General features: G+C 40.9%; 1 protein-coding gene across 2 annotated transcripts; it reads left to right on the top strand.

Annotated features, from left to right (window-relative positions):
• The first annotated feature begins 1,550 nt into the window (after positions 1-1,550).
• LOC131138387 (ubiquitin-conjugating enzyme E2 Q2-like) lies at positions 1,551-17,068 on the top strand. 2 transcript variants are annotated; one of them, XM_058087252.2, is made up of 13 exons: positions 1,551-1,928; positions 8,532-8,636; positions 8,736-8,858; positions 8,943-8,999; positions 9,088-9,237; positions 12,581-12,665; positions 13,549-13,609; positions 13,703-13,793; positions 13,874-13,932; positions 14,013-14,061; positions 14,151-14,246; positions 15,510-15,576; positions 15,671-17,068. In XM_058087252.2, the coding sequence occupies exons 1-13, from the start codon at positions 1,770-1,772 to the stop codon at positions 15,700-15,702; spliced, it is 1,134 nt and encodes a 377-aa protein (XP_057943235.2). In that variant the 5' UTR covers positions 1,551-1,769; the 3' UTR covers positions 15,703-17,068. The 2 variants fall into 2 exon arrangements, with proteins under 2 accessions (XP_057943235.2, XP_057943234.2); XM_058087251.2 differs by having other exon boundaries at positions 1,553-1,928; positions 9,085-9,237.
• Positions 17,069-22,262: the final 5,194 nt, after the last annotated feature.

Here is a 22,262-nt window from a genome sequence, read left to right as displayed (position 1 = left end):
AATATTACTAGAATAAAGTTGTAAAAAGTGGTAACTTTCCTTTTGTTTCAGGCAAGCTTTTACTTATAACCCATTAGTGACCCCTTATAGCTGTCTCAGGCAATGCCTGTAATATGAAGGTACTATTAAAGTTACTACATTCATAAATGTACAATTTTATTCTTGTGATATTACATTTTATTCTTTTCTTTTTCTTTTTTACTTTATTCTCAAAATCTCAGCTTATTTTAATACTATGTTACTACAATGTTATTTGGGTACGGAATCTTATTTGATTGTGTACCTAAATGTTGTGAGCCATTAGTTTTGCTGGACTTGGCTTTGTTATGTGGTGCATATTAAAATAAAAGTGCGCACTTTCTACCAAGAAACAACATCCATGGTGGTTAAGCTAAAGGTTGAAGGTTTGACTTCTCAAACCGCTCTCCAGCGCTGGTGGTATGCGGGCGCCATCTAGTGGTGAAACATCCACATTTGATTTCCATCCACCCATTCAAGCATTTTCATTTGGGTTGCATATGAGCTGGAGCCAATCCTTCTTTGCTGTCTGGTGTTTGCAAGTTAAACTCCCATGGAAATTAGTGATAATAGTTACTTGCCCCCACTCATCTTTGCAGGATTGTTGTCATTCAGTCACATTTGGGGGCTTTTTCAGCATGAAGCACCTTTTGAAGGTCATGCCACAGCATCTCACTAGGATTTAGGTCAGGACACTGACTAGGCAACTCCATAGTCTTCATTTTGTTTCCCCCCGCCCTTAAGGGGGTGGTCAGAGGTGGCCTTGCTGGTGTGTTTGGTATCATTGTCCTGCTGCAGAACCCCAAGATGGTTTTAGCCTGAGGTCACCAACAGATGGCCGGACGGCAAGAATTTATCACAGCAAGTCTTCCAGGACCTGAAGCAGCAAAGCAGCCCCAGATCATCACACTACCACCACCATATTTTACTGTTCATATGACACTTTTTCTGTTGTTACTTTTATGGCAGATGTAATGGGACCCATATCTTCCAAAAAGTAATAATGGCACTGTGGGTTGCTGGAGGCAAAACTTTTTGCTAATTAATGGTTTGCTTTAAACAAATTGAACAATGCAGAACATAATTAAAATAAAATATATAATATATTTAAGCAAAAGTTGATAAATCATGTTAGGGGCCCTTTAACCTGGATTGTGTCAATGACAATCTGGGGTCCTGGAGCCGAATCCAATCAATAATTTCCTGTAATTTCAATTTTGTCACTTTTATGCAAATATCCAAAATTGGAGGAGAGCCAGAAAGAGGGTTTGGAGGGTGGAGAACTAAATATGTTTCAAAAATATACATTTTTACAGTTTTACACGACTCACTGGCCCTGGGGACAACCCCTATTAAACCTACAGTCCATAAAATTATGTATTTAAGATGTTCAACACAGAGCACATTTCAATTCTTAATTAATTTTGGCAACTTTGATGCATACATGCGTATTTTTATTCATCAATATTTCTTCCAAGTACCTGCCTCAACTTGTCTTTGTAATATATGAACTAACAAACGCTCTTTGAACGGGTTCCAGTTGTCGATTTGAGAAGAATGCGTTGACTTTATGATGCACGGCGTTTGCATTATTGAGAACGTTGTCATCTTTTATCTTTCCTTCTCGACGTTACCCCGCAGCTCTTTTGTTGTTCTCACGCTAACATGCGAGATCCGCAGAGCCGCCTCGACTGCATTCCGCCCCGACTTCCCCTCCGCTAGCGGCCTGCTCGCTTTGAGATGAGCACAAGATGTCGGTGTCGGGGCTGAAGGCCGAATTGAAGTTTCTAGAGTCGATCTTTGACCCAAACCACGAAAGATTCCGAATCATAGACTGGAAACCCGACGAACTGAGTTGCCAGTTCAACGTAACAGGAGAGAAGCTGCTGATCATCCACTGCAACATCACGGTGGGTCCGGGCCAGCTCCCTGCGTACCAGCTAGCTAAACACTTCACTTTGCCCCCGCTTGGGTCTTTTCGAAGCAGCCTGCTGGACTCTGGTCTCGCCGCAATTTATGCGCACACATAGACGTGCTCGACGGTGTAAATGTTAAGGCGAGAAAGGTGTAAAGAAAGACGACTTAGAAAGAGAACAGTCGAATAGGAACGACGCTGCAGTGGCTTCTGTTAGCTGCTACTGACTGAAAGTAAGGCTAGCTATTCGTGTTAGCATAAATATTAGCAGCACTTTAGAACGCTTAGTCGATAACTTTGTTTTTCTTAATATCAACATCGTGTAATGTAATGTCTTACTCAACATCATATGTTTCGTGTTTTGTCACTATCGTGGCAAATTCGAACCGTCAACGCATTGTAAATGAAATGTTACCGATAAAGGACAAAAAACGTTTTGTGGAGGATTTCCTGGATTTTTGGTAAATATGACTAATTTAAAATGTTTGACTACATTTCTATCTCAGTAAAGTGTGTCATGTGTTAAGGAATGGCTAGTTTGGGAATGTGTAAATCACTAAACAATATCTTATCGATATCCGATATTGTCCGGTACTTCATTACCGATACTGATATAGACAGCAGCTCTGCCCTCAAACGGATGCCACATAATGAGCGTTTAATGCAGCGTTTATTGTGATGCCGCTGGATGCATTCAACAAATACACACTGTGGGGAAATTAGGCAAATAGCAAAAAACGGCAAATGTCTACATATGACTTCTCCAGGGGTGTCATGTATTGATAGTAAGTATCGATACCCAGTACTTAATGTCATGGTCTGCATGGCTGGTTGGACTTTAGTTTTGGTGTTCTTTAGTTTTCATGTTGTTTCCTGTTTTGCGCTCTTATTTTGGTTTTCTGTTTGGCGCAATGTGTAACATATTGTATCATAGACATATGTAATCATAGAAATAGATGGTGCACCGAGTGGGTTTGTCCACCGCCATATTGGATGTGTCAAGGCTGCGTAAATGCACTTACTTTGATGAAGCACCTTCTTGGCGGCAATGTTGACGTGTGGCTCCGTGCTCAGCACGCAGTTTATCTGCGTCTATGGTAACAATTGCAAATGAAATATTTACAATCATAAGGCAAAACTTTTCCGAGCTCGTTGGTTTGTTGCTCGTGGAGCGTGTCATCACTTATGCACTAATATCATCATGGGCACAAAAAAACTATACCAATATAGATTAGATTTGATAGATTAGATATAGATTTGATATCTTTTTGTTTTTATGCACGCTGGTCGCTCAATATTATTGGACATTTCTAGTACAATGGAACCTAGATTAGCATCTGCTCCGGTGAAGGTCCTCTGATTAGGTACATTACAGCATATTCATACATAATTCCTCATGTATTTATCATATGTCCATTTTTATGTCCTTGTTAGCACCCTTAGTTTGCTAACAAAATGGCAACACAACCAAAGTCAGCTTTGTAGCCTTTCTATTTAGACGCTGCAAAATGGAAACTACATTTTTATTCAGTAGTTTTAATGCATTGATCAATTCTAAAGGGATCTACATAGCAAATGAAATTGATAAATAAACATGGGTGGTCATATTGGCAACATTACAGATACAACAAAGTAGTGTTGGGTATTGTTGACATAGTATTAAGTGCCAAATCTGTAATTTTGAAACGGTGCTAACTTCCTGGGTGCACTGATTTCATGTAGCAACATTGAAAGAAAGGCTACAGCTAGCGTCAAAAACACAACAGCAGTGGCGTCAGCTCCAATGTGTAGCGTTACCTTTGCTAGTGGCCTCAGGCATCATGAGTGAGTGTGTGGTGAAGCTTGTCGCTAGCCAGTGTGGTGTGGTGAGGTGTCACGACACCAGTAATGTAGTTCTGTGGCGTAACAATATTAGTAACAATAATAACAACAATATCGCTGTAGCTTGGTTAATCGGCACACCACATTAAATGGAAATGGAGCCATGTTGGCGCCTTTTTGGAGTTTTTTTTTTCAGAAGGCTTTCTTGGCGAATAGGTGTGTTCCATCATGTGCATTCTTAGCTGCTAACTAGTAGTAGAACATGCACTGTGTACTACGGATGCAATGTAATCTGGTTGAAATGCTATCGAATCAATGAACAGAAGTATGAATGAATCATATAATGATCTTTATTGCCATATGGAGCTGAAGTGTAAATGATTCAAAACTTTTTGACAGTATTAAAAGCGACCTATTATGCTCATTTTTCGTCCCTTTGTATTGAGTTGTGGACTCCTATAGAGCAGCTACACACCATAATCAGCAAAGAAAGCACTGTAGTTCTTCCAGAATCTGCACCTATTCAACTGTCTTTCTATGGAGTTTGTGGTCTGTTTTAATGTATTCCACCCACAGCCCGCCTCCAGGCTCGCCCACTCTGCTGTGATTGGGCACACTGCAGAGTGCATAGAAACACTTCCGGTTTGTGCCGCTAACTGGCGCAACCAACTGTGGGCTAGTCCAGCTGCATAGTGGCCCCAAAATGCATTTTTTTTCTGGTTGGGAATCAGGAACTCCAACCACTTGTGCCTGACGGTGGCGTCTTTAGGAATTGTAAACAAATGTGGCGTTCCCTTTTGAGGCATTGCTAGCAGGTAAACAGCGCTTGGGGGGATGGCAGAGAGTTTATATAAAAGCAGGTCCATCCCTCTGGGACGTCACAAAGTAACGCTTTTACCACGGCTTTTCAAATCAAATGTTTTGAGCCATCCAAACGTCTTTTAGGGCTCTTTTTTGTTGCATTTCCCCCTTTTCCAAAACATCTATAATATACCATTTCCATACCATAATCTTTGTTTGCCTGCTTCAGTCACACCAGTTAGTAGTAGTATAGTAGTATATATAGTCTTAAAAGTAACCACCAGCTACACGATGCACAATGTCTATTTAAGTAATGAAATGCTTGATTATCTAAAAAAAATCAATTGGTCATTCATTATTCAGTGAAATGTTTTAGTTTTTCCTGTAAATGTATCATTGCTCTTCAACCACTGTCCACTATTAAACACTAAAACCGCTGCACATGATACGGAGCTGCCATAACTACAGTGCATCCGGAAAGTATTCACAGCGCTTCACTTTTTCTACATTTTGTCATGTTACAGCCTCATTCCAAACTGAATTAAATTAATCTCTTACCTCAAAATTCTACACAAAATACTCCATTATGACATTGTGAAAAAAGGTTTTTTTGACATGTTTTGAATTTATTAAAAATAGAAAACAAAAAAAATCACATTTACATAAGTATTCACAGCTTTTGCCATGAAGCTCAAAATTGAGCTCAGGTGCATTTTTTTTCCACTGATGATCAGTGGAAAAAAAATGCTTGTTTTTGATATTGTGCTTAAAAGAAATATCACTAATTAAAAAAATATTGATGTATTGCCCAGCCCTATAATTAAACAGGAAAACCTCAAAAAGCAAGAAGTCAAAATATTAGGAGAAAAAAGTGGTTGTAATTTTACAAGAATTTTTGTAAGAAAAAATGTACATATTAAAGATGTAGTTTTTTTGTGTTGGAATATTATGAGACATGAAACAATAAATAAAGTTCAGGAAAAAGTTATGTTACATGCATAAAGTAAAACTATCATAGTTATGAGAAGAAAATGTATCATAAGAATTCAAAGCATAGAATCATTGACGGCCGGGTCTGGCACCAATTGTTTGGAGGAATTATTGTATTGTCATCTCAATCATCTCATTTTCCAGTACGTGGCACTCGGTAGAAAAAAGTTTGGACACCCCTGCTCTAAATCATCCATAATTGGGTGGAGTCAATCAGCCTGTGGCACTTTTGAGGCGTTACGCAGGTCACCTCACACTGGACTTAAGGCAGCTTTTGTCCTGTTCCTCTCCAGTCAAAAAGGATTTGAATAGTTCACTACATGCATAGTGAACTTAGAATATAGGAAGGTTTCAAAATTTGAATATTACGGAAGTTTTAGATAATATATGACCGTATACCCTGTGGTTGACTGGCCATGTGTAGTCAAGGTTAGCAGGAATAGGTTCCAGATCACCCAAGGCCCTGATAGGCAGCAGAGGCCCGCAATCTATCTATGGCAGGGGATGGCAGCTGATGTAATTGTCTAATTAGCATAATTGGCCATGTCACATGAGTGACAGTGACATCACAGTGAGCTGGTGAAAATAGTAAATGATGGTCCCTAGTATAAACCACCAGTGGTTCCTTAGTATAAACCACCAGTGGTTACAGAGGCACTTTTCTCAAAGCACCATGAAACAGCGGAACTACTGCTGGAGGTACGCTGCCTAATATCAAACGTACAAAGTGAAACTAACTTCACCGTGGTGGGAGTCGAGTGGCAACCAGCTTTGGTGCCTATTGGCATACTAACATGATACAGCAACCGAAACCAATAGAAAAATACAGCAAATTGCTTCCGATCCTGACGATCGTATCGGGATATCCTTGTTATCCAGTAAAGTGATACATTGGGAACAACGACTCGTGTTTAAAATCAAACTGAGGAACAAAAGAATCCTTCTCGTCAGCCAACTAGAGAAGAAAGATCTACTCGTCGCAGATGTGACCCACTGTACAACGTATCGCGACATGCTAGTTTAGCCGGTATACAGCTAGCCAGTTACTGTGGGTTTCATTTCAACAGTTACACTACAATGTAATAAAAATGAGATAAGATAGTAATAGTAATACATTGTTTTTCATTAGGTACCCATTGGATTATAAACACAATTGACCCCATGTGGGTCCCAGGGACTCACTACATGGAAAACCTAACAACACAACTGGTGAACAGGCAGCGCCATATCAAACATAGATATACAGTGAAGAAAATAAGTATTTGAACACCCTGCTATTTTGCTATTTCTCCCACTTAGAAATCATGGAGGGGTCTGAAATTTTCATCGTAGGTGCATGTCCACTGTGAGAGAGATAAACTAAAAAGAAAAATCCAGAAATCACAATGCATGATTTTTTAACAATTTATTTGTGTGATACAGCTGCAAATAAGTATTTGAACACCTGTGTATCATCTAGAATTCTGACCCTGAAAGACCTGTTAGTCTGCCCATTAGAAGTCCACCTGCACTCCATGTATCATCCTGAATCAGATGCACCTGTTTGAGGTCGTTAGCTGCATAAAGACACCTGTCCACCCCATACAATCAGTAAGACTTTAACTTGTAACATGGCGAAGACCAAAGAGCTGTCCAAAGACACCAGAGACAAAATTGTACACCTCCACAAGGCTGGAAAGGGCTACGGAGCAATTACCAAGCAGCTTGGTGAAAAAAGGTCCACTGTTGGAGCTATCATTAGAAAATGGAAGAAGCTAAACATGACGGTCAATCTCAATCGGAGTGGAGCCCCATGCAAGATATCACCTCGTGGGGTCTCAATGATTCTAAGAAAGGTGAGGAATCAGCCCAGAACTACACGACAGGACTTGGTCAATGACCTGAAAAGAGCTGGGACCACCGTTTCCAAGGTTACTGTAGGTAATACACTAAGACGTCATGATGTGAAATCATGCATGGCACGAAAGGTTCCCCTGCTTAAACCAGCACATGTCAAGGCCCGTCTTAAGTTTGCATATGACCATTTGGATGATACAGAGGAGTCATGGGAGAAAGTTTTATGGTCAGATGAGACCAAAATAGAACTTTTTGGTCATAATTCCAATAAGCGTGTTTGGAGGAAGAAGAATGAAGAGTACAATCCGAAGAACACCATCCCTACTGTGAAGCATGGGGGTGGTAGCATCATGCTTTGGGGGTGTTTTTCTGCACATGGGACAGGACGAGTGCACTGCATTAAAGAGAGGATGACTGGGGCCGTGTATTGTGAGATTTTGGGGAACAACCTCCTTCCCTCTGTCAGAGCATTGAAGATGGGTCGTGGCTGGGTCTTCCAACACGACAACGACCCGAAGCACACAGCCAGGAAAACCAAGGAGTGGCTCCGTAAGAAGCATATCAAGGTTCTAGCATGGCCCAGCCAGTCTCCAGACCTGAACCCAATCGAAAATCTTTGGAGGGAGCTCAAACTCCGTGTTTCTCAGCGACAGCCCAGAAACCTGACTGATCTAGAGAAGATCTGTGTGGAGGAGTGGGCCAAGATCCCTCCTGCAGTGTGTGCAAACCTGGTGAAAAACTACAGGAAACGTTTGACCTCTGTAATAGCAAACAAAGGCTACTGTACCAAATGTTAACATTCATTTTCTCAGGTGTTCAAATACTTATTAGCAGCTGTATCACACAAATAAATTGTTAAAAAATCATGCATTGTGATTTCTGGATTTTTCTTTTTAGTTTATCTCTCTCACAGTGGACATGCACCTACGATGAAAATTTCAGACCCCTCCATGATTTCTAAGTGGGAGAAATAGCAAAATAGCAGGGTGTTCAAATACTTATTTTCTTCACTGTATATATATTTTTAATGCACAGAGTAGTGCCAGATTATTTGTCACCGTCTGAATGTATTTGTGATTGGCTGACACAAATTAATAAATGTATGAGAAACACAATACTCACTTTGAAAACGTTTGCCCTTTTACTGCAGGAGTCTTACCCGTCAACGCCCCCGATATGGTTCGTAGACTCTGATGATCCAAGTCTTGCAGAAGTGTTGGAGCGCTTAGAGGATGTCCGAAAAGGCAGCACTTTGGTAAGTTTGCTCACATGCATCCAGCACAACACACTAGGTAAAAAAGAAAGGAACTCTACTCATTGTTGAAACTAAATTGTTCACTTTTTTTGCATGCAGCTTCTTCAGCAGTTGAAGCGCCTCATTTGTGACCTCTGTCGCCTTTACAACCTGCCACAGCATCCAGATGTAGAGATGCTGGACCAGCCTCTACCTGCTGGCCCCATAATCCAAGAGCGAAAGGTAGGTGCTCAGTGCAAGAGCACTTGGTTTGCTCATGTTGGAAGAAATGTGGATGTTTACCTTTGACCTTTGACCACACTTCAGCATGGGCCATCAGATGAGGTGACGTCTGAGGAGGAAGAAGAGGAAGAAATGGCAGAGGTAGCAAAGTATTGTCAATTGTTTTTGACATATTATTCACATTTTTTATGACCTGTATCTAAATACCATGGATTGATTGTGGCAGCAGGACATTGACCTGGACCAAGACTTGGACCATTACGATATGAAAGAAGAAGAGCCCGTAGAAGGCAAAAAGTCAGAAGATGACGGGATTGAAAAGGAAAACCTGGCAATCTTGGAGAAGATCCGCAAAAACCAGAGACAGGACCACTTGAATGTAAGTTTTTTGTTTTAAATCGAAATAACAGTGTATTAAAGGTCTAATAGTAAAAAAAGTTGAAATATGTCCCACAAAACAGTATTAGAAGTGTGTTGTTCGAAAACTAGCCTTGATGCGGGAAGATACACAGCTTAAAAGTTTGTCTCTTGACATTATCCACGTTTTTCTGAATGACTTTTCTGAAAACAATGGTATACATGGAAAGGAATATTCCAATCTCTGGTCTACATGCTCTGCTATAATAAAACAGAATAGTCAATGGGGCATGCCCAGTAAAACGTAATTAGAGGTTATCACATTGTTTGTCTGGTATCAGCCCCGTATCATGCCCCCAAGTGTCAGTATCAGTATAGCTGATTCTAGCACGCGGGGGGCATGATACTGGGCCTGATACCAGACAAACCATGTGATGATCTTATTATCACATACTATTTAATCATGAGCTTATTATCACGTACTTTCGTTTTTCCATCATGTAACGTGCCAGAGAGTTGAATTTTGATTTGAGAGATTCACTGTTCCGCGTGACTGTGAATGCACCAGGGGTGGGGGCGTGTCGTGTTGAGGAAGCACTGTTGCGTTGCTGGCGGTGGTTGCAACGGCGTGGTTACGGCCGACAGTAGCCAGTATTGTTGTGTAATAAAAGCTTGTTAGCGATCACAGTCGTGTCCTTTCCATAGCGTTGGCAACAACGTTGCAATAAACATAGACACGTATTTGTCTAACTCAGGCGGGGGAATACTTTCTACCAGTCTTCGTTCGTTCTTGCAGTTGCAGTCGCCTTTGGTTTTCCGACTTGTATTTGCATTTTTAGTTTTTTCGATCATTTCAAGAGTGTCCTCCTCATTAATGGTGATAAAACGTTCCATTTCTAATATTCTGTTTGCTATTTTACCTATTTGTCTCTCGCCGGGAGTGTCAACCGCTGACACAGAGCACAGACGGCAGCAAAACAAACCCTCGTGCACTGTTCTTTGATTGGTTGTTTCACAGGCACGATACCAGAGCAGCGCGCTCTGATTGGACAGCTACGGGGGCTGATACTGACATGGTTAAACTCTATAGTTTATCAGTATCACTGCCCTGGGCATTGACACAGTATCATTTCGGCCTTTTCCCGTATCATTCATGGGCACTTTCTAGGGTACAGGGCCAATTAACACTGTAGTATGTGATAAACATCAATATCACGTGATACCGACTTCTCAGAGTTTTTCTTTTGCTTGTTGGAATAATTCTGTGTTGCCAGTTTTTTGTCCGTTCAGTCTTGAAATTATGTTCAGTTCTTCCAAAGTTTGGATCAAAAATAAAACTTTCCGCAGTCCAGTGCTGATTGCTCACCTCCATTTTAAAAACTAGGTGCGTGTTGCGTCATATCTCAGCATGCGCTGAAAGAAGGTACCCGGGATCAATTTAAACAGGAAAAGATCAAATTCAATCTTGCTAATATTTTATAATTAAATTTGGGACATGTTTTATATATATATATTCTTTTTTAAGAAAAAAACGGACTTATGAATCGATGATAGGAGGGTTTAGATTGTGTTCCACACTCCTGTTCAGAAGGTGGTGGTAATGCACACCGAAAGCTGCTTGCCAACCACCAATAAACAACAGAAGAAGAAGAACGCACTCAATCGGATTGGGGAAAGGAATATTCCACCCCTGTGAAACTGATTATATGTTCATTGGGATTGGCACTTTTCCTTCGGAATGAGGTGTATACAAAGGTAGATTCTTTCCGTTTGAGCAAATAAACCGAATGTAATTGGAATATTTGGGTCCATGTATACGTGGCCAGTGTGTGCGACTCCACTTTTGACACGTACAGTCGTCCCTCCTTTATCGCGATTAGAAGTGAATTTTTGCTAAGTAGAATTCAATATTAACAAATGCAATATCTTTTGTCTTTTATCGCCTTTATTTTGTACTTTTTGACACAAACCTGAATTTAATTTGATGCATGTTTTGGAATAAACAGTTGAATAATTATTTTTAGCTCAAGATGACTAAATGAAGTGAATATAATATTAGAAATAAATATGTGAAGTAAATACAAATGTGTAGTGCTTAAGAGAATAAATAGTGGCCAGGCTGCATCACTATTAGAGGTGTCAACTATTTATTTTACTTATGACGGGTACACTACTTCATATACCAAGCACATATTCATTCAAACAGTGCGTATTTTGTGCTCATTTGTCATCATATAAAGACAAAGTTTGAATTCTACATTTATTATAAAAAAAAACTGCTAAGGCTTTATGTTCATTGAAGAAACACACATATAGTGTTTGGAGGACAAGACATCACTATGATATACAGGGCTCTACATTAAAAACCAAAATGACTTGCCCATAGAGAATCCTTAAGGTGAGAACTACTTGCCCGAACTTGCCCCATGTAAAATGAAAAGACTGCCATAATGATATCATGTAATTTTTTGTGGCATCACATGAGAATCTCAAATAAATAAAATAAATAATACCTTACACATCGTAGTCGTAGTAAGCAGTGATATTTATAAGTTGTGCACCACAATGAAACATTATTGAATAGACACATTTGTGTACTAGTAATGTGTTTTTAATTCAGAAAAAAAAGCTCAATGGTCAAACAATAATTTGTGAAGCAAGGGTGAGAAAAATCCACAGAGAAATGGAAGCGCTAGATTTTGTAGCTTGTGCAAAATCAGCACTTGGTATTGGATCTAATCGGTGGTGTTTCATTGTGACCCCTTCAAATTGTCACAGCAATGTGATTCACTCACCTGTGCCATCCTTTGATTTGCTGCCGCTAATAAAATACTTGTTTAGGAGGCACTGGTTCATCACTTTTTGGTGTTTCCTTCAGAATTAGACGATGTTGGCAGCGACGCCACGATGGATGTTTTCGTAGTCAAACGATCGCTGATTGGTTGATCGCGAACAACGGGTGTGGGTAAAACGCGGACTGTGGATTACGGACCGCGGTCTAAATAAACGATTCTGATTGGTCCATTTCAAGATTTGCAAGGATTGGTTTGCAAATTACCACCGGAATTACGCAGTCCGTGTTTTACCAACACCCAACAAGAACCGCTTTAAAAAAAACTCTTGGCAGGATGGCATGCTAAAGTGCACTTGCCCGACGGGAATATCACTGATTAGATTTACTTGCCCCAATTTTGTTTTAACTTGCCCCGGGCCATTGGTACATCGTTATTGTCGAGCCCTGATATATATCACTATCACACATGACAACAAGAGAGCTAAACTGTTCAGCCAGTGACAGCCAGGCGAAACGCGTAAAAGATGAGACCTGCAAAACTCTGATTTTCTTACTTGTGTATTTTGTTTAGGGGGCAGTCTCTGGGTCTGTGCAGGCCTCGGACCGCCTCATGAAGGAACTCAGGGAGATCTACAGGTCACAGAGTTACAAGACAGGTGACTATCAAAAGTAGCACCACAACAATCATGACGAAAGATCTACATTTCATACGTCTTTGACGAGCATCTGCGATTACACGAGACCATTCTTTCCACTTTCATTTTCATGACAGCAGTGCTTTTGAGCAGGGTGGCCAAGGTGTTTGACTCGCGGGCTTCATTGAGTTAACAAAATTGACCAGTGGGCCAGCCTATATATTTGATACACCCATGTTAGTTTAAGATTATAATGATTATAATTCAAACAGTCCACCTGGAATTGTGTGTCAGACCATTTCCAATCACAGAATAACTTTTTGGTTTGTACTGAATAACGAGAACGAGTTGTGGACTCCTATAGTGTAGCCAGCTACACTCCACCCACACAGAAAGCTTTCTAGATCTTCCAGACTCTTCCTGCCAACGGTCTTTGTAATTTCACTCCACACTCCTCCTGCCCGGAGCTCACGCCGCTGTGACTCCAAAGTGCTCCCAAGGACTTCTGGAAATGTAGGTGCGCATTTACTGAGCGCAGGCACTTGACGGCCCATACAAGGAAGTCGGTGTTGCATTGACGTCAGTAGAACTCCGTGTTAAAGCACAGCATGCAGAGCCATCCAAAACTGCTCTCTGCGCCACACTCTGGTTCTCCTGATGTAGAGATGTGCTCATCGCAATGTCGTGATATTCCATTAGGACAACTCAACAAACAGTCGGTGCTACTTTCAGTTTGTCAACAGCTCCATCCTGTCTTGAGATTGGTCCGTGCATGAATGTTTGCTTTCACAACATTTAAGCTGCACCTTATGCTGGCCTGCCCGCCTTTATAATGATGTCATGTGTGTACTTTTCATGTATAGCTTACTTAACTGTGTGTGTGTGTGTGTGTGTCATCTGACAGGTATTTATTCAGTGGAACTAGTCAACGACAGCCTTTACGACTGGCACGTCAAGTTAAGGACGTAAGTGGTGAAAACTAGTTTGCTTTCAGATTGTCCAGCCTGTGATGAGTTTGTGTCATTTCTGGTCCATTATTGTGTTGTCTTCCTTTGTAGGGTAGACCCGGATAGTCCGCTGCATAGTGATTTACAGGTCTTAAAAGAAAAGGAAGGAGTAGACTACATTTTGCTCAATTTCTCTTATAAAGTGAGTTGTATTATTCATTGTCAAATTCCATTTTTGCACTGAAGGCTCTTAAGACTAAGACTAAATCTTTGTGTTGGCAGGATAATTTCCCTTTTGACCCACCTTTTGTGCGGGTTGTCTCTCCTGTGCTGTCTGGAGGGTGAGTGTGCGCTCATCTCTTCCTGCCCATTTTGAACACACATGGATTTCTACACACTCATTCCCATATTTTTATTCCAGTTATGTTCTAGGAGGAGGAGCCTTGTGTATGGAACTTCTCACAAAACAGGTGAGTTAACAAGGTTAGCTCACTGCACCACTATCATTTCCGGAAGATGTATTCATACTTTGGGGTTATTATTTTTGTGTGTTTTGCAGGGCTGGAGCAGTGCCTATTCCATAGAATCTGTCATTATGCAGATAAATGCAACTCTAGTCAAAGGAAAGGCCAGAGTTCAGTTTGGGGCCAATAAGGTGACGCATGTATTCATCAATAATGTATTCATCAAGTGCTGCCACTTGTGCAAATTTCCCCGCCGAGGGTCGAATAAAGGCCTATCTTATGTTCACATCGACATTCTCACAAGGCTTAAGGTCACGTGAGCAAGTAGTAGTGTTGTTCTCCCAAATCGACAATAAGTCGAAAAAAAAGTCTGCACGATTTTAAGAACTGATAAACTGTTCTTGACCACGCTGTCAAGACTCAAATACTGATATCACATTTTTATGCTGATATCAGATATACGGAATTTGAAACGTTTGATCAGATTACTTTGGTGCTTCCAGAATATATTTTTTGCCTCACTCCCATTTCTTGTGTTTGCATTTTGAAGCTCTACTCAGAACCGACTTCAAGGGTCACTGGCATGATTGCACAGCTTGGCTTAAACTTGGTGTTTAAGCCAACTGATGATGTTAGTCTTTTCAAAGTGAACAGTAAATTTGTGGTGTGGTGGGGAGCCATGAGCGGGCGATTCCCAAGTGACGTCAGCAAAGGCACAGCTCTCCGCTAAGAATGCTATGAAGGAACCCTTTACGATCATTTAAAACAATAATTGAAGAATAAGTAACAGCAAGGTCATTGTTACTTACCATTCTGTGTTTTGAAGCGAGCTCTGAGTCTTCATCATTACCGTCAGACATCTCAGCGTCTGACATGCCGCTGTCGCAGTCGGGTTTCGGAACGATACGGTTCGATTCAATAAGACTTCATTCCCCACTCTGCCAGTTCTCTATCTATTTCAACTCCAGACTGTAAACATCCTCGTCTGGTCCGCCGCCATGTTGATATGTTGGTTAAAATGTTCTCATTGTTTTCTGATTCTTCTTAGTCCCGTTTATTTCTTTGTTTACATAAATAATCCTTATCTGTGTTATGTTTACTGTATATGAAGTACGTGAATCCACCTTCTCCGGGGAAGGAAAAGTTCTGCTAATTTGAAAAAAACGCTGGCTTTTCCTCGCCGGCCGCGTCGGCTCACACACGCCTGCCTCCTTTCAAGATGCATGCCGACTGCAAGCGCTTCCAGTCCAGCATTTCTACGTATTTTACTCGCTGATTAGCTAGCTAATGTTGCTCTTACACTTGCTAACGCTCACCGTGACTTCAGCAAATGTGCAAATAAATATTTTTCATCCTAAAAGTGAGGCTCCGACTCGCCGGCCTTATGCTAGCGTTCAAATGTTTGATGAATGAAATGAAATATCAACATGTAATTGAACGTTTTTGTCCCACAGAACCAGTACAATCTCGCCAGGGCGCAACAGTCTTACAAATCCCTTGTGCAGATCCATGAAAAGAATGGTACGTAAGGCTCGTCACTGATGTGGACCATTGCACACCCGCCCAGGTATAGCAGTGTACTAATATTCTTATGTATACACCCCTCCCCTTGTAGGCTGGTACACACCCCCTAAGGAGGATGGCTAAGGACCTCCAACCACTATGCACTGGGAACATGGGTCAAAGTGTCTCATTTTCTTTGGAGTATTTCCCCCATCTGACTTGCTGGGAGTGTACCACGTTTCTTGCAGACCCGTCTGCTTGGTTCATCTGACAAGTATTCCTTCATATGATGTGAGGGCGTTACCCGCCCTGTTCATTTGCTCCCAAAGTGGAGGAAAAAGCTGCTTGGACAAAGTGGACTTCAAACGGGAATTGTCAAAGTCATACCCAAGCGCTCGGCGTGGAACGTCACTCACATGTTTTTCATGTTTTTTTTTTTTAATTAACAGGTACACATATTTTTTTGAACTATCTAACAAATGTTTTTTATTATTATATGAGCATCCTGGACAATAATTGAGCCGGTTGTCATAGATTGGATGGTTATCTTGGATAATGGAATTGACCCGACACTCTTGTCTTTTAAAAAAAGCGTGTGGAGTCTTTGGGTCCGGAGAACCAAACCGAGCTGGGTTGTCCTCTGAGAACTGGTCAAAAATTAGACGGTGAGATTTGATCAAGTTGAGGATGAGGTTTAAGCCCAATCCCTGTCAAAATGTCACCCCTGCAATGATGGCTTTCTATTGGCTACTAACTAGCAGCGTTGATGCGGTTTATGCTAGTAGCGCAAACCTCACTTGTGGCTGAAAAGATCCTGTAAAGAGTAGAATTGCGCTGAATTGACTTGGCAGGGTCATTTTAACCAAGGTTTAGTGCTTTAGTGCTGCAGGTTGTTAGTCCAGACGTACCTTGATTGTAGTGGTTTGCAACTTCCAACAGTCCTGCTAGATGACAAAATGACCTGTTTTCTGTGTTGCTTTTGGTCTGACAAATGGAAGGATTGCTTCTCGTGTGAGAATGCTGCCTTTGTCTTACGTTGGCCACCATCACTGCTGTCTTTCCCACGTGTGACGGCAGATGTGCTGAATACAAATGGTGTGAAAATGCAAACATTGGAAACACTCAGGAGGAAACCTCCCTGATATGCCCTTGCCTTCTGAGCACATAGACCCAAACTGGCATAGACCTAAAAGCAAGGCGAAAGGATCATTGGATGCCAACTGGAGGGCGTCTTCCTCGGAAGCACTGGAATGTGGCAGAGGTGTACACAACCCGGAAAACCACAATCCAGTCCACCGCAGATGCCAAAACTCTACCTTGAGTGGTGAAAACGGGAGCTGGAAAGACGTTGCGCACTTGTTGAAACTGGACTCTGGTTGTTGGAAACCATTGGACAGATTTGCTTGCTTTGGTTTTACGTTTTTTTTTTCTTTTTCATTTGACGACATTTGACCGTGTACAGCAATTTGTAAACTTGCATCAAGTTTATGAATAAAGAATTTTAAGACGATTGCTGTCAAACGGATGCTTTTTTTGTACTGTAACGTAGCCTTATGTAACACAGTAAATGGTTGGTTTTTTTTTCTCAGAAAATACGACATTTGCACATCGTTCACAATATGATCTCAGGGAAGAAGTACATTTGAAACACTTCTATGCTAGGACTACGTTATGCTAGCCATAGCATTTCAGTATGTGGAATCAAACTATGGAATGGATTGAGTAAGGAAATCAAACAATGCACAACGATGAGCCAATTCAAGAAACAATACAAGCAGTTGATGTTTGCTAAATACAAGGATGAAGAGTCTTGAACCAGTCATGATGTGCTATATATATCACTATATTGATACTTACTCTGGTACACATTATGGCATTGGATGCTCATATCACAGAGTACTTCAATATGTGAGAAAAAAATAAATACAAAATTTTAATGAAAAAAAACATTTTTAATTTAAAAATAAAAAAAACTTAAACTATATTAGGAAAGCAGGAAGTGAACAAATGTTACAGTTACTGATTGTGAAACTGCTGTATATCGTTATATTGACAGTTACTATGGTACCCATTATGTCACTGGATGCTCATATCAACTCCTACTTCAATATGTGAGAAAAAATAAATAAAAATTGTAAAGAAAAAAAAAACATTTTTTATTTCAAAATAAATTAAACTATATTAGGAAAGCAGGAAGTGAACAAATGTAACAGTGATTGTAAAAGTACCAGATGGAGGGGTAGGATTTAATAAGATTTGCTTTCCTACTCCTTTTGGACATGTGGAACTGGGAACTGATTATGGGATGCACTCAATTGGAATCTGATGCATGTTCAAATGAAATAAAACCATTACCATTACAATATGTAGGGTTGGGGAATTCCGCTTCCGATTGAAGGGTTAAAAAAAAGGACACATTTTTGCAAGATCTCACAAAACGTATAAAACTGTGCTCATCATTAATATTACCATTTCCATCATTATAGTTAACAATTTTTGGATTTTTTTTATTATTTAATTTTCCAGACGTCATTGCTTCTTGTAGAGTGCTGTATCATTCCATCTGTTATTTTCTGCAATCCGCAGTATTTGTGCTTTTATTATCAATTTATTAGCCCACTTTTTGTATCATTTACATATCATTTTCTGGATTGCATGTGTCTAATCTTGTGCATTAAAAAACAAGAAGTTGAGACTGTGTCTGGACAGGTGACCAACCCAAACATCAGTTTCTTCTTGTTAAGCCCTACCTTGAGGTTTTTAGACGTGCTTTTAGTTTGTGTGTGTCTAGTGTTGTGCAGTAAAAAGCAAGGTTTTAGGTCTGTGCTCAAACCGATGACCAGCTCCAGCCCCAGTCTTCACTTGCTGTGCCTAATCTGGGTTGTTGGTTTGTATTGTATTGTATTGTAATGGTTGTTGTATTTTGAACTTCAAGGCAGCTCCAAGATTTTCTACACATGCATTGATTCCAAGCTAATACGTCACAAGTGAAGATGGTTACCTTCAGGGACCATTTGAACCCGTTTATGTCAACTTGTGTTCATGTTATCAGGCCCAAACCACCAGAGAGTGTCAACTTTTCAGTCTTCACTAAACATGAGCCAGGTTTTTGTGTTATAATTCATATTTTCTGAGAAAAGGCCAAAAAAACAGAAATTCTGCAAGGGAGTGTAAACTTTTGGGTCCAACTGTATAATTACGGTGGAATGGGGCGGGGACATAATTTTTAGCTATTGCTGGTCCGTACGGAAACAGCGATGCTGGAAGCAGGTTTCAATGAATGCCGTTTCCGAATGTCACCCAGAGCACCGACCGTTCCCATGTGGATGAGAGGCTGAAAGGATAAAACCACGTTAACTTTCTGACCTGGAAACGTTGTCGTGTGGACGGCCCCTAAATGGAGCATCAAAACGGTCCAAATGAACTGCATTACGGCACTCAGAAAGATGCATTCAAAGATATTGTCATGATGTGTTCTATTCAACAGTAATGTTCCTGTAATGTTGGGTGAGACACACAAGCACCAGACTTGGTCAGCGGAACACCAGGTACATATTACCTGTACATGTTTGAATGATCTCACATGGGCTACTACCAGAGCTGTAACCACATCAAAGGTGGCTTTCCATAGTACCTGTATCCTTTCCAGCTTCTGACTCAATTCAGGGCCGGATTCTAGTCGGGTTGAGCAGCACGAGACCCGGGGGTTAGCATAGTCCGAGATTGCTGACTTTGCTTGGTTGACTCTACTGTCTTTTCACTGTTTACAAGGTAAGCAGGTTTTCTAACTACCAAAATATTCCATTTCTACAAAAATAAGGTATCCTAGCCACAGTCAGGTCTGGAACCAATTAACAGTGATAAACGAGGGATTTACTGTTTATGTCCCTCTTGTGTTGGACATATGGGTTCTTTTCCGTACACTGTAATTTACAATTCTAAAACTTGCATAACAGAAGACGTTCCGATCCTTTGTATTAATCCACTGTTGCCGGAATCTTTTTAAGAACGCACAATTTAATGAAGAAAATATGGGAAATCTGCACGTCAGACAAATATTGCAGCTAAAAGAAATAGTCAGGAAAATGCAACAATAACGGTTTAATATCTATTATGGCAGGACCAAATCATACAAAAGTAACTGACATAAAAATGCATTTTTCGTGTACAGTGTACTCGTCCTTCATGGAGACAAATTCCTCAAATTCCTTGATGAATGATTTCCTCATTCCAAGTCATTCTAGCTATCCTTCAAAGAGGCCCTATTATGCTTTTCCACTTTGGCTCTGAACGCTTGGTTTTCTAACACCGGTTCACTGTGACGTCACAGACTTCCTTATATGGGCATGCCTGGGTACAAGCTGTAGGCCTGTCTTTCTCCCTGCTCTGTTGTGATAGGTCACACTGGGAGTCAAATGAATAAATTAAAACAGACCGTTTTGCACATCCAAGAAAATACAGCTGGAATAGGTGCAGATTCTGGAAGATTTAAAAAGCTTTCTGTGCGGGTTATTGTCTGTAGCTGCTCTATAGGAGTCCACAACTTAATACAAAGGGCCGAAAATGAGCATAATAGGTCCCCTTTAACCACATGATTATACATATTAAACATTATGGAAATGACATTAGAAGAAATGGCTTTGATACAGCGCTAGGAATTGCAGCACGCCAACGATGCAGTGCACGCCAGCGATGCAGTGCACTATTAAATGTGAGCTGATTTCACTTTCACTTTCAGGCCACCTTGTTGTTGCTGCAATATGTGCATCCCCGCTAATTGTACAGGTTGGCAGATTTTGGCTCTACTGATTTCACTGACAGTTTGGTTTTACACCGAGCACCTGTATCGTTATGCAACGTGGCCCCCGAGCGGACACGGAGAAAATCTAATTTGATGGGTAAAAAAAAAGAGCTTGCAAAACTTGAAAAAGTTTATCCCCAAATTTTTTGCATAATCCCACAAAATCCATCCTTTTCTTTCTTTACACCTCAATTATTTTCCCCCATGTCCCCTCGGGGGCTCCGTATTATGCAATGAAAACCACTTCATGAAATTGGAATAAAAAAACAACAACAAAGGGGGAAAAGTTACAAAATGATTCAAACGTGCTCATCCAAACATCATGAAAAACACAAATCGATGTAAAAGAAAGCAACTAAAAGGGTTAAAAATGTGCATATCGAATACCACGGCGTCACAATCAGACACAACGACACATTTTTGGAAATAACAAGCACTTTTTCTACACTTCTTCCAAGTCTAATACTGCGTCACCGCTAGAATCGTGTGCGGAATTGGAAGCTGAAGACTTTTGGATGTGCGACCTCCACAGAACACGACGACACGCACGACGACGCTCACTTTCACCTCATTGATTTTCTTGATATAAATATGATATCATATTACACCTACATCTCGTGGGATAACACCAACATCCACAGAAATACAATGGAATCCAGAGCATTAGAAAGTCGGAAGTCTTTGAATGAAGACGGAGCGGGGAAAAGAAACACCGACAACATCACTCGCTTGCATTTCCAGTTTACTTCCAGGTTCACGACACCGGTTTGGAATGCTTATTCATTGGACCTGCACGCCTTGACATGTCAGAGCAGGAAAATGGCATTGGAAAGTCATTATTATTATTATTATTTATTACTAAGTCATTGTGAAAAGCCTGTCAAAAACGCAAACTAACAGGAGGTCATCAAATCAAACGCACCCTCCTGACCCACGCGACAACAAAAAATGCGAAACACACAATCTGCACCACATCGATGACGCCCGTCCATGTGTGGTATTCCACCCCGGTCGCCGTGTGTCAGTAATGTGACGGTGAGACACACAAGCACCAGACTTCAGACTTGATCACCGGAACAACAGCTCTTTATTGCAGCTTTGAATGATCTCACAACAAGCGCAATAACACGCCCTAAACCCACGCCACGTCACTTCCTGTCCGCCTCTCCCTCAGCTCCCCGAGCATCGGGACGCATTTACAGCAACACACATTAGCACAATGCTAACATGTGTCTGAAATCTATTATTTACTCTTATTATGTATCTACTAGACTGGGTAATAAGTGTCAATTATCGGTCTGGGACCAATTAATCGTGATTAACTACGTGATTAATTACTGTACATGCAGCATAGTCATTTAACCTGCAATACATGCTGGGTAGCTTCCTGTCGGTGTGGCCAAAATGGTGAGTTGTCGATGCCGTCACATTGTGTGTTCCACATCCGCATTTTTGGTTGCACCGTGAGTGGGGTAGGCGTTTGGGTAAATGGGCTCCTGTTGGGGTGCGACGTGAGTTAAGGGTGTGAATATGAAGGCGACTGAAAAAAAAAAAGTACCCTGACACTAAAATGCAGTCTGTGCTTGTCACACATGCAATGTGGGCCTCAAAGATCAGCTATAGCGGGAAGATCACCCTGAAAGTTGATCCGGTGGCAATTGGAAGCAAAGCGGAGCATCCGATCAACAATTTGAGTAGATTGTGTCGTTTGGAAAGTTGACCAGTTTGACAGCAAATTGGCACTTGGTCGGGTCATGTGACAATTCCTGTTTGTGCCGCTAACTAACACTAGCTTCTCAACTTCATGTTAAACGTTTGATGTTTGCGTTTGAATGTAAATCTTGGTTGAAAACACCTGACTGTGTCTTTATTTAGGAAGCCTGGATTTATCCACACGTCACGC

This window comes from Doryrhamphus excisus, linkage group LG6 (genome assembly GCF_037039965.1).
Source record: "Doryrhamphus excisus strain RoL-2023G ecotype Guam linkage group LG6, RoL_Dexc_Guam_v1.1, whole genome shotgun sequence".
NCBI lineage: Eukaryota > Metazoa > Chordata > Actinopteri > Syngnathiformes > Syngnathidae > Doryrhamphus > Doryrhamphus excisus.
This window is presented reverse-complemented; position numbering and strand designations above follow the sequence as displayed.

What these genes read in the sequence shown, in the direction of transcription:
- LOC131138387 (XM_058087251.2), top strand. Translation starts at nt 1,770, where the DNA reads ATGTCGGTGTCGGGGCTGAAGGCCGAATTGAAGTTTCTAGAGTCGATC. An exon ending in CCATAATCCAAGAGCGAAAG is followed by an intron (nt 8,859 to 8,942) that starts GTAGGTGCTCAG and finishes ACCACACTTCAG; the next exon opens with CATGGGCCATCAGATGAGGT. An exon ending in AGAGACAGGACCACTTGAAT is followed by an intron (nt 9,238 to 12,580) that starts GTAAGTTTTTTG and finishes TATTTTGTTTAG; the next exon opens with GGGGCAGTCTCTGGGTCTGT.